The 13,535-nt window shown below is 41.7% G+C and overlaps 1 protein-coding gene across 1 annotated transcript in view; it reads right to left on the bottom strand.

The window, feature by feature from the left end:
• Prm (Paramyosin) overlaps positions 1-13,535 on the bottom strand; it is a 71,536-nt gene that overhangs the window by 18,323 nt on the left and 39,678 nt on the right. The window contains exons 5-7 of the mRNA XM_071590924.1: positions 3,370-3,448; positions 973-1,092; positions 33-158 (exon numbers count right to left, since the gene is read on the bottom strand). Of these exons, the coding sequence (XP_071447025.1) occupies positions 33-158; positions 973-1,092; positions 3,370-3,448 (325 nt within the window). The remainder of the gene's footprint in view (positions 1-32; positions 159-972; positions 1,093-3,369; positions 3,449-13,535) is intronic.

Genomic DNA, 13,535 nt, shown 5'->3' with positions numbered 1-13,535 from the left:
CACAACTGAGCATCTACATGAACATCACTTACGCGCTCATCATCCTCAAGACGACGGCGGGCATCTTCCAGTTGTCCAGCCAACTGACTCTTCAGGTATGTGGCGTTCTCAATGTTCACCTTCAGGTCCTGCACTTCCTTTGTGAGCTCAATGTTTTCCTGTGGAGATATGAAACAAGTGGCTTGAATGATGTCAACTGCACTTTTGATCGGTATCCTTTCCACATTTATATCTGAATTTTAAAATGGAATAGGTACACATTTGAGGAATCAGGTTCATGATACATTTTCCATGCATCTTAATATGGTTTTTACAAAGATAAGAATGAAAACTAATGCTCTTTTATTCATGTAACATCTTGATTAGATTTAACTCACAATAAATAACTGAAATCATTTAAATTAAATTTTTAAAAAGAACATTTTCAACTATTGTTATTAGTATTGCCAATTTGGCTTAGAAACCATGAGCCAGATAAAACCCAGGAATAATTGATACATTTTTGCTCTTTCATTTCTCATAATTTTATCCTTGAAGTTACTATTTCAGCTGGATATTTACATAAAGACAATTATTTGACTGTTTTCCCCATTTCCATCACACGATTAGTATTTATGCTATGACTTCCTTTTAGTCAGTAAATTACATGCATACATTTGATGCATGCACTTCATGTTTGCTTGAATTTCTACCAAAATTATTTAATTTGGTATTAGTTTTGGCAATGAACCTTGTGATTGTATTTTTTGGTTTGCAACTTGTGATTGGGTATTTCCCACAATGGATGGGTAAATACACTGATAATAGGCTTGGTTTGAAAAGAAAGAAACTAAACAATTAGCATGTGTATGGTAGAACCAAGAAAATTTTATGCCTTTTTCAAAACAAAATTATCTAGAGTGTACATTTGTTATAATGACAGTAATTGTGTTGCACCGCCAAAAAGTCAACAAATGCCATACATCTTCTTACCTGGGACAGACGGGTCTTGTGTGAGGTGATGTCAACAATTGTGCGGTTCAAGTCCTCAATCTTAACACTGTAGTCATGGATTGTGATTTCCAGCTTCTCCACTTGCTTGACGCAAATCAGCTGAAATTTTCAAAGAGTCAATATTAAAATTTAAGAATGGAAATGGAGACATAGTATAACCAAGAAAGATAATTCATGTACTACTTTAAAATATTAAAAAAAAGGAAGTTAAATTTGAAAAAATATTGAGATGTGGAACTTCAGACAATTTTATAAACTAGATGAGTACTATTAAAAATAAAAATCATGCTCATCGCTAGATTTTAAAGTTTTTATTTTCTAAATAGGTAACAATAGATTTTTTGCTTAATTATATCCAGTCACTTAAGTTACTGCTAAGTAACTATTCAGGTAATATGAGTGTCTATTATTTATAAGGAATCAATCAAATGGGAGAGAAAATTGAAAATTAATCATCACATGGGGTGTGAGAATCATATGTGTGTACATTCACCATTTAAAATATTAGAATTCAATTATGAAGGCTAAAACTCAGGAAGAAAAGACAAGAAAGGAAATGAGGGGGGTTTTGAATTCAGTATTTAGTGTAAGCATTGGCACGATACAGTGGATGAAAAAAGGAAGAAATATGCATTGTCCTCTGTTCTTATATGAATGCTTCATCTATTCACAATTAAAAGTTTGTAAAGCTTTATTTTGTTGGAATTTCCTAGGAGTGTGAGCAAGTATTGCAGTATGCACCCAAGAGCCTTAATATAATATGGCCTGATTTCACATAAAATTAGATTGCATACTATTACCAGCACATTCTTGATTTATTTCTGATGTATTTATTATTAGATTTAATGTGTATTGGATTTAAAAATTACAATTCACAGATCTCTGTATCCAGGGAATGCATACAATATTTTTTCTTCTAATAAACAAGGGGTGTTTGGATTTTCAATATCTGATTCTTATTATTTTTTATCCAAGGGAAAACTAATCTTTTATACTGTCTCTTAATATTTAAATTATACTCTGATGTACCAGGGTTTTGGTGTGAAAATGTATATGATTTGCATTATCAGTGAATGTGCTAAAAACATCATTTTCAGGAAATATGTGATGCCAAGAGAGAAAGCCCATCATCCCACACGCGATAAAAAACTACTCTCTCAGGAATAACCATGACAGTGTGATATTGCTTTGGCCGTAAAGATGAATGCACTTTTTTATCAGCTCAAAAATTAAAGCATTGTTGCAGGGTTTAATTAAAAAAATAGATAGAAGAAGCTTTTTTAACAAACAGCGTTAGAAAGGTTTTTAATGCATTAAACATAAACAGAATGCCTTGCTTCAGTTTTTTTAAACTTTCATCATCATAATATTTTAAATATTTTGAATTCCAGAAATGCATGACTTATGAGTAACTAAAATTCATTAGTGAACCTTTTTCAGATATGAAAATGATGAAATGTATTTTGTGGTACCTGCACAAGCTACACTATCACATTGCCAGGTGTATGATCTAAGCTACAAATAGTTCAGGTTTACAAATGATACTTTCATCACTACTGGAAATTTAAACTTGAGAGAATATAATCCATTTTGGCATCACTCCATTCAGCATAAAGATGAGTTTGCTACCATATTTGAAATGGACTGCCGAGAGTATATGCCTGTGGCTAGTGGAGGCATGGGTTATGCCACTGAAGTCAAATAATTTTGGACAAGGGAGGGTTGGGGGGCCAGGTCATATGGACATGCATTGTACTAGCATAAAGTCTCACAATAGTTAAAAACAATGGAGATTTTCGATATTTTTCCTGTATTGGAGGGTGACATGATTTACTCATTTTCTTGAGGGGGATGTGGAATTGGGGGAAGACAAACAAGGGGGGGGGGTGAAATCAACAATTAGCCCAAAACTTAATCATATCTTTATTCTTTTACCTTAAAACTGAACTTCAAAATTAACTTATCTTAATTCTATGACCAATACAGGGCTGCCTACATCATATTTACGAGATATTGCCAAGTGTAAAAGAAGGAAGGCATTACAGAAAGCATAGCATTAGATTGAGAATAGATGTGTAAAAAAGGTGGGAAATATTATTTAATTTGTAAACCATGCATAAGTGTCATTATTTTTCTCACAGGTGAGAATAGATTAGGCACATGAAACTTATCACCAAGAGTTGATATTGTGTGAAGCACACAACTCTATTATCACAATTGAACAATAATCCCCTTAAAAATGGTTTTATATTTTTTTGGTCCACATGGCTCCTAACATTTATGTAAAATGAAGCTTCCTCTGCATTCATTTCACAGCAGGATCGAATTATTGGAAAAGATTTTTAAGCCAGATTGAAAATGGACATTTGCACTCACCCTCTCCTTATTTGCTGTTTCAACCTGAGACAGGAGCTCGTAGACTTCCTGCTGGAACTTAGCCTTCTCTTTCTCAGATCTGTAAACAAAAAGAAATACCATGAGTAAGTCTTTCTACCTCCAAGTGTTAACATGATTTATATACTTATATATAAACATAGATATTTATATGTATGTATGTGTATACACATACATATAGTATATAGGGAACATGTTAGCCCGGGAGTAGAGCATTGGACTACTTACTGGAGGCCTGGGTTCGATTCCCTGGCATTCCTCTCAAAGCACCCTCAGCTCCACCTAAGCTGTGTGTAGTACCAGGTCTGTCAAGTACCAGGTCTTGCTGGGAAACCATAACCAGCACAGGGAAAGGAACTGACACCCCTACCCTGATGTGTGAGTTTCACACGCCGTTGGGCTTAGTACTGCGTGAACTCTACCATCACCTACCAAACCGATTTGTATTCATTTTGGGAGTACACATGGTTTGATTTTGGTCTTACTTTGACTCTACCATTGTCAACCAATACCTTTAGTGAACCCCGCTGCTACCTCATGAAAACCCATGCCTTGCTACATCTCATAAAATAATTGAAATATGTATCCTCATTGATTCAGGGTTGACTGTTGTAAAGATCCGATCTCATAATTTCGGGCGGAGGGGAGGGTTTCATGTTCCCACCCCCGGTTATCCTCAGATCCCTCCCCTCCCCCGCCTCCCCCTTCACGGCTCACCTGGGGGAGGAGCGGCCTCCGAAGTGGTAAGAAAGCTGGGGGAGAGGGTTGAGATGGCGAAAGAAAGAAGAAATATCCCCACAGGAGGGAGCTGCGGTCGGAAATAGAAACTTCGCTGGGAGAGAAAGAGAGAGAGGAGGGGTGGGGTGGGTGGTGAGCTGTGGGGTTGGGGGTGGGGTGGCGAGAGGAAGGGGGCGAGAGTGTGGGCGGTGAAGTGGGCTAACGACGCGGGCGAACGCGCGAACAATCACCCCCCGAGCCGGCCCCTGACAGCGGCGGCGTCGGAAGCGTGTGAGAAGAGGGAGGGGGAAAAACAGCGACAGCATCCGGAGAGATTTTCGCTTTGTGTTACCGCACACAACTCAATGCGTCCATAGCGCGGCGTGGCACTTGCTCGGATGACGTCAGGCGGCTCGCGAAATTGCATCACGTCTCAAACAAGGCGGAGTGCAGGGGTCTCGGAGAATTCAAGCAAGCGAGTTGATTCGGCTTGAAATTAATGCGGACGGGCGGAAGACAGACGAAACTTCCTCATCAATCATTCTTTCTTCTTTTTTTGAGGGAGTGTAATTTTTTGAAGAGCTGAAAAGTCTGGGAAATTCGCAGAATGAGTGAATTTTGCGATCGAGTATCCTTTCCCTTCTGACTGCGGCCAACCGAGAGGATCGATGGCCAACTTTTTCTACCGCTTCAGCAGTGGAGGCTTAGAGGCCAATGGAAACATCTTCTGAACCAAAGAAAGTCTGGTGATAAAATAAATGGTTCCGATACCTGCAGTAAGTCAAGAGGACTAGTGCAGATAAGAGACTTTCGAGACGTGGGTTTGTACAAAAATAGTGAAAGTAAGTTGGAAAGGGAGGAATACCAACGATGAAGTTTTACACGTGGAGGAAGAAGAGAAGAAGCCCGTATAGTCTTTGAAATTCTAAGAAGTGGGTGGAGGAGACACGATGAGGTAGTGGGTTGCTGAAGGTTTTGATAGATGCGAGAAAGTCTGGAAATCTAGAAAGGGAAATGATGAGGTTATGTAAACTTTTTCGATGGCATGAAATGTGCTAGAAAGTATGAAGAACTGAAGAAGGACATCATGTTTGCCAAACAAGAGAGTTTCGGCTGGAAGGAAATAAAGAGAAATCACTGAAGTTATCAACGTAAAAATCGCTCGAGACGTACAAAACCTACCTCTGATTGGTACATTCCTTATGATGATGAAATTGCAAAACAGAAGAAAGTGGGAAAGAATAAAATTTTAATTCAAATACGTCATATTACTTATTTTAAATGGCATTCTAATACAATATTGCCGTTTCCTTTCCACAATATAACACCACATGCCATGAAAGATTTATATGCGCGTGTGTGAGAGGGAGAGAGAGAGTGTGTGTAACACATTTAGACAGTAGATATTTGAACAATTTTTCCAAAAATGAGGCGGTTGGAATAGAACATATTGCACCAACATAAACACTAACTATTTCATAAAAATTAGTTCTGCCCGCAGCAAGGTTTTTATTCGGGAGAGATTGTCCATTGACAAGGAAATTTGAGAAGTAATTCGTACCTATAATTCTGTTGATAAACGATATTTTCAACAAATACGCAGCAAAGTTTTCCGTGACTTTGGCCGGTTTGCTTCAGTTAGCAAGTTCATTCATAATCACCAGAAAATCAAGTCAGGCTAACTCGTAGAAGCAGTAATTTTGGGGATGAGCGACCATGAATTTGACTGATCATTTTCATTTTTATCTTTTTGGTCATTTACACTTTCTCCCAGAAGAATAATTTCTCCATCTGTACACAATATAAATACATATTGACGAATTAGATCACTAACGGAGGAAAGGACTTCATTAGCATTGACATATCTATTTTTATTGTCTCGAAATTCAAAAAGAAAAAAAGGTATTGCAAATGCGGCTTCTTAAATCAAGATTAACGAATCGGGCTTTTCGTGAAGGATTCGGATTTTGTGTAATCAAGAGGACATGTGAGCATTCGAGAATGCACAAGGACGAATGAAAACATTGCGGAATAATATCGCAATGGAGTCGACCCCTTGTGTCTCTTTTGAGCAAGCGAGATTCCCCACGTGGTTTCCTCGTCTTCTCGCCGCTACAACCGCCGTACTGACTGACAAAGGCTGGCACCAATTCTACGGCTTACGCAAGCGAGCGCATGTTATCGTACACTCGGAGGAGTTGCTCTTAGTATGGCCGCCTTGACTCGGTCTATTTCGGACGTAAGTTTTTCGGGAAGTGAGGATAAAGACTCCATGGAGCGATGACTTCCTGGGCGTCGACAGAACGGCTCGACTTGAATTACTCTCGTCCTTATCACTTGGGCGCCATCGCTAGCTAGTGCACACAAATCGAAGGCGGTGGAGAAAGAAAGTGGAGTCTTAAGGGAAGAAGACGGGACAGGAATGAAAAGGAGTTGACCAAATTGTATTGTAATATTCTTCTATCTCTGGACGCCCCTGGTGCTCCGTGAGACCCTTGGGATTCCGATAAACCTTTGGCTGGTGATCAGGTTTCCCAGGGGCCAAGCCACCAGAGTTGATGCGACACCCACGCGGCAGATGTCAACTCTGGGGGGACTCGAACCCTCGACCTTCGGGTCAGCAGGTGAGCGCGTTACCCACCTGATTAGCTTGGACGGCACATGCAAATACATTCCCATTGCTATTAAAAATGCTGACCCGGCATTCCAAGTATTAAGTAAATTTCAATTTGAATTTCAAATGCAGTTTGAAAATTTCATTCAATTAATCGAGGTAAAATTTAGCAAAGCACCTCATTGTTTGAAATTAAAACCGATATGTTACTGATTTTTCAAAATGGATTTTACCAAGTTAAGCCTTAAGCCATCGGTATCACAAGTTTAAACTAGCCTGAAACGATTTGGCCAGCTATCTAAAATCAGGATCAATTCTTTTTAATTCGGTGTTTGTGATTAACAAGACAAGTTCCAACATTGAAAGAAGGGACAAGTTTTCAAAGAGATTACGCATTATGTACCGAACGCCTACGGCGGTGCAGAAACGTTGAGTCTGCTGTTTCCCCCATATCTCTTCACTTAACAAATATTCTGATCCAGTTAGTATTACAATGGCATGGCGAAAAGTTGACTCCTTGCAATGAAGATGGCTAACAGTAAGGGATTGTGCTTCCGGAATATTGATAAATGGCTAGCTGGGTCGATCGTTCTACCTTGGCCGGGAGATGCTTATCCGACCGGCTCCAAAAATTTCAATTGGTAACGGTCAAAGTTCACTTCAAGCTCTACCTCCGCCCCTAGCGATCGGCCGCTGTTCACTGACAATGCGACGGTGTGCATCGCGTGAGTACAGTAGATAAGAGAATATGGTTTGGGAGAAATGAGTTAAATAGGTGTGGCTGAAGGTGACCGAAGGGACTCGCTAGGCGAGGAATATCAGAAGTCGTCAGAAGGGAAGAGCACGATTGAAACAGTGCATGAACGTGACAGAGCTCTAAGCAGTATAGCAGAAAATAGTGAAGGGACGCACTTTTACTTGGTTAAACCTAAATTTAGGCTTCTTTGACTCTGCCAGGCTAAATTGACTGATGTTGACACGGGTGGGTGATGGCGACACGACCTGACTGCGAGGAGACCTTCTTCAAAGTTCCTAAGCGAATACCTGTCTATCCTCTCTCTATATTGACGACCTAAATTTCACGTAAATTAAGCAACACGTCAGTACCGTAAGGCTTATTGAAAAACTTAGAATCATTCTAAATACTCAAGCCATATAAATATTGATCATTGGAAGTTTTAAAGGTTAATATTTGTGCTCGACCCGCAACCTAAAAGATTTTTAAGCACGGAGATTAGGCTAATAATTTTTTTTTTCTGCAGGTAGTGCAAATCCATGCATGTGTGTGTGTATATGTATTATATATATATACACACACACACATACATGGATTTGCACTACCTGCAGAAAAAAAAATTATATATATATATATATATATATATATATATATATATATATATATATGTGGGGGTGTGTGTGTGTGTGTGTGTATGATGTGAGGAAGTAATGCACGGCTAAAACGAATTGGGTGTCTCGTGACATTTCTCGCTACCACCATTTGAGTCTTTACTCAGTTTAAGTTATATCAGAGTAACTGTGTTGATAGACCAACCCTCTCGCACACATGTGGCAGTTTAATTTTGAGGAATGAATGACTTCGTGGAACTAGTGAAATTTGAGCGATGAATTTCTCCAATATACCCTAACAAGCTGGGGAACAGGAATAGGTTATGCTGGGCGGTGGAAAACATGAACACGGTGAAAAATGAATTTAAGAAAATGGTAAACGACAAAATAGGGGGAACCTCCTGAGAGCGAGGAGTCATCATTATCGCGAACCCAGCGTACTGCGAAATTGGAAAACGTGAATTCCAAGGAAGATTCTCGGTTAATCTTTGTGGCTGGAGAATCTTCGCACAGATACTAGAAATTGACGAGTAGCAATCCCCCCACTGCGTGAGATTACTTATAATTAAAAAAAATCACTTGACAGAGAAATCCTACGTCCAGGATTCATAACTCGGATCAAATATCAGAGCGGACACAGTACCCTGATAGCCTCAATATCGTCACCACTTACTCTCCCAGAAATAACAAAAAAATTGTCAGACCTTAAAAGGAACTTCACCCAATAACAAAAAAATAACGATTCCATATCCCTCCTCCCGTTCCATCACTTTCAAACGCTCCACAAAATTGTGCGACTGATTCAAGTCCACAAGACGTCCACTTCGGCCCGCCCCCGACCCCCATCCTCCGCATTCCTAACCGTGCAAACACCCAAGGTATAAGTGCCCTACCCTCTTTCCGCTCCACGGTTTCTTCTTCTAAACAAGTCTCAAATGCCACTTGCTCTTTGAAAAATATAACATATAGCCTCTCTTGTAGTTTCTGCCCCTCTTTGTACTTTGGCAAATGTACCACTACTTTTCCCATCCACATCAACAACCACTGTCAATCCACAAAATCTCCCGCATATCTTGATCACCACATTCCTAAAGATACCGCTTTCCGCAATCAATCCTTTGATAACTGCTTCACCGGGGTAGAAACAGAAATTCTCTCAGAATCTGCAGATGGCATTGAGGTGAGGAATTGGCCCACATTGGGCAGCAATGGACTTTTGAGCCGCTCGGTCTAAACCACCAGTGACAATAGCCAATAGTCACCATTCCCTCCCTTCCACCAACATGGGTACCCACCCACCTCTCTCTTGGGAACCCTCTCCGTCTTAAACTGACTTCCTCTCACGGTCATCCCCATAACGTCATTTTTATTCGTTCATCAAAGACGGACGGCATGGCCGACGAAACGTAAAACAATTCTGTGGGCGTCCTCTTTTATATGTGAGCATGTTTTAACGGTGTCTACAACGAATCCGCACACAAAAACTGCCTCATAAGGTCGCTGAGAACCGATCCACATTCTATCATACGCAGCTCTTCGAAAATACTTTCGTCCGCAGACAGCTTTTCGAGGTAAAATCAATGTTAATCATCGATTTAGTTTTTTGCTTCGTTCTTGTGGATAATATGGCGTGTCAACTTATATAACAGTTTCCAAAAAAACTGTAAAAATTAATCATTACTGAAGCGAATACTTTACTCCCGACTCTCACAAGAATTGGGACATCTTCACGTAATTCTGGTGATTCACGACCTTTCACCGATTTCTCCAACACGTTGAAAAACTCATGGCTATTTTTTCTAATACCCGAGAGAATCCACGGTGAATAATCGATTTGGTAGAACGAGGAAGGGGATAAGCGTCACATAATGTGTGCGATCTGGGGTCCCTCCCACACTCCACCCACACGCTGCTATTACGAGACGGAACATGACTCCTCCGTCGAGAATCTCAAAAGCTGTAAGCGAACTCTACCTTTGGTGTGCACATGCAAGCGAGGACCGTCAGGGAGATTTTATTAGGAGGATACATATTGTAATTACTGATCCGATTGGTACTCATTCGTTTTAATACATACATATATTACTGTCTCTCAAGTGGCAAATGAGGAATATAATTGCTTATGCGAGGCACTACAGAGAACTTAATCGTTGATACTTGACGACCCAAAAGCTTTTAAACTTCCTGAAATCAATTATGCTTAAAGATCAAATTTTAATTATTCATATGAATCGTTACCACGTGTCACTTTAAAAACCGAAATTGTTTTAGGTGAAATATTTGGTAACATTAATTTTTGCAATGCATACTCGATAGTTAAGCTTGTAACGTTAATTTAATCGGGAATGAAACAGGCGTAACTTTGGTTTTACAATCATGCATCCTCCTCATCGTCCTCTTGCGTACAAGGTGGCTTTCATTGCAGTTAGTATTTGCTGTATTTTGAAACGGGAGCGTGGGATGATTCACTGGAGACCACGGTTGAGAGGGAACGCGGCGTGAGGGAGGAAGTGCTGCGGAAGGAGGCCGAGGATGAGTCACTAAGGGCGCCGGTGGGCGGGTCGGTGGCGAAGTAGAGGAGAAAGGTGGGCAAGAGGGCAAGAAACGGCTCCTAAAGACCCGTCGACGGAGTGAAAACCATTTATGCTGACGAAGAGAAGGCACTCTGGGAGGATGCCGAGGATGGGGTAGTTTGCAGGGTCCAGGGGGAGGGTGGGATCCCGCTGGCCCCTGTTCCACGGGCCCTTGATCGACGGCGGAAGGTGGAATAGGCAGACGTGGGGGGTGGGGCAGCCTCGGGAAGGAGGGGGGGCGAGAGAGGGAGCGATACTGTTTCGAGGCGGCGTCCGCCAGGGTTCCGTTCTCGCCCCTGGCACTCTTCCCCCGTGCACATATATGGCTCGGGCGGAGAGAGGGAGGGGATTGTGAGGGGGCGGAGGGGGAGAGGGCGGGGGCGTGGGAAGCGCGGGCAAAATTAGGGGTCGAGGGAGGGAGGGCACCAGGTGGAGGGGTGGGCGATTGCGGGGAGGGACGATGAGGAAGTACAGTCGGGCGGCGGGAGTACCCTCCTATGGAGAGGCGGCGAACTCTCCCCTCCCCCTACCTGTGAGCCATATTATAAGCCCTCGGAAAACTGTTGTCAAGCAATCTAAAATGCTCAAAATCGCAAGCTGTGAAATATGCTCGAGGGACAACGGTTTTGCCCTTTACTGCCATTAGAAGCATGTGCGTAAGAGAAATACGACTTAGGAATCGACATGTAGGAGAACGGCTTCTGGTTGAAGGTTTTGCAACGGCAGTGACATAAGAACTTTGTTTCCTTACATATGCCGGACGAAAATATCAATGTAAAACAGTGCGGATATAAGTATTTTCTCGGAAAGTTAAGCGACCATTTGAATACTGCAATTAAATTTCAAAAGTCATTTCCTATTTGTAAAACATGTCATCGGTGAGGTTTTTTACGTGTGGAAAGCCGGGAACGTTTTGTGTATGGAAGAAAAAAATCAAGGTAGGAACTTCTTAACTGTACGTTAACTCGCAAAAAGGAGGAGCATGCGGAGTTTCCTTGTAACGCCAGATGAATTTTAGGGTTGCGGGACTAGCAAGGAACCATCGGATTCTGTCCATCATCCACGAAGAAATCCGAGGGACAACTTGAGATGCCGTGACAAGGCACTATAAAAACTGCCGGATTTGATCACCCAGCGGAATGGGATACGGGAGGGGGAAGTTGGGAGGAAAAGTATTTTCGTGAGAGGAGAGAGAGAGAGAGAGAGAGAGGTGATTTGGGGGGCGGTGGGAGGGGGAGGCAAGGTTGGATGGGGTGGGCAGGATAAAGACTGCGACCTTGTGGACGAGGACAGGCAGGAGAGTGACTCCCGAGGGAGACGGAAGGAAATTGGACGGGTTTGGCCGACCCTACTCTCTTAATTAACAGGGTGACACCCTCATTAAGGAGTGTCCAAAGACTAGAAAAGTGGCACTCTTCAAAGATTTGCAAGTCGGTTAGCGCAGGGGCTGAGAGACGGAAAACTGGCGGGAGGGCGAGAGTCGTTATCCAATGGCCACCGCTGTAGACATCGGTTACGCCTAGCGAGGCGCTCAAGAGCGGCCCGCATGATTTTTGCACTGAATCCACGGTTATCGACGTTGCGATCAAAACAATTACATTTATCGTTGATTCTTTACCTGTCGGCATGCAGAAAAATATTCCGGAAATTTTGTAGCTTAATCAGAACTCTGGTCAGCCGGATATAAATGAATATATTCTCAACAAGTTATAAGGAATCATTTTTTTATTATTATGCTTTCACGTTCACTGATAAATATATACCACCGTAATAAACCTGAATGTAAGCTTTGATAGGCGAAGGATTACACCGAAATATGCCTTGGAACGCGTGAAAATGACACACTCGGAGTTAAAAGAAGTCACTTACTTTCCCTGTGACATCTACAGTTGGAACTGAAATGCTGATAGTCAGGAAATTGTATAGCTTGCATAAGCTGTTCCCTTAACCCACTCGGATGTCACATCGCTAGTCAATAAAACAAGAAATTGATTGAAAAATAAGTTACCTGCGTTTGGGGGGTAGAGATAGACTCCAAACCGCTGACACGGGAGAAGGGGGTCTTTGTCAAAATCAGTCTTCACATTATCTCGCGTCAACTTATAACAAATATTGCATGCCATTAATGACCGGGGTCATCTGGATCTTCTTTCACTGCTGAACTTTCTGTCTTTGTCCTTTGCGGAATCTTTGGATGGTGGCAGTTTTAGACTTCCGCATGGAAGCTAATTGAAAAACATTTTCCAGAATAAATAAAACGTGGCATTGAAATCGTACAATCAGAAGAAAAACCATTTGCTCTCTTTCAGGCCGATAGCTTCATGTAAAAAGATGATAGTGAGAAAGGAAACTGAAGCGGAACGGTTGGAGACTGCGACTACTAATCATATATTCCTCATATAAATAAGCGTACATCAATATTAGTGATCATTAGTTTTAAAATATGAGCGTGACAGAAACTTCTTTCCAATACTGTACGTAATCGGCGTGGGATGAATTGAAGTACGGAGCTTCCAAGTGGTTGCGGTTGTTAATTTACTTTTTAATTTGGAGCAGGCAAGAATTAATAAAAAAAGAAATACTGGAGTAGTTCTAGATAGGAAACAGACTTGCAACTCGCAGATCCTCTCGTTCCGCTGGCGTGGACCCTATTTAAGTGGGAGGGAGGAGGGCACGAGGGGTGACGAGGAGGCCAAGAACCACTTCCCCCATGAGAATCCACAATCGCCGCAAAGGATACGCCACAATTTAATGTCGACGCCTAGACTGAAGCTTTCGAATCACGAAATGATGCCAAATACTTGAGGGACCAGAGGCATAAGGATTTTTCCCAAGCACGGATCTATGAACTGCTCGCGGAGGACATTGAAGACCACTTATCACCACGGGCAAGGAAC

This window comes from Hetaerina americana, unplaced genomic scaffold (assembly GCF_022747635.1).
Source record: "Hetaerina americana unplaced genomic scaffold, ioHetAmer1.1.p SCAF_4, whole genome shotgun sequence".
Classification (NCBI taxonomy): domain Eukaryota; kingdom Metazoa; phylum Arthropoda; class Insecta; order Odonata; family Calopterygidae; genus Hetaerina; species Hetaerina americana.
This window is presented reverse-complemented; position numbering and strand designations above follow the sequence as displayed.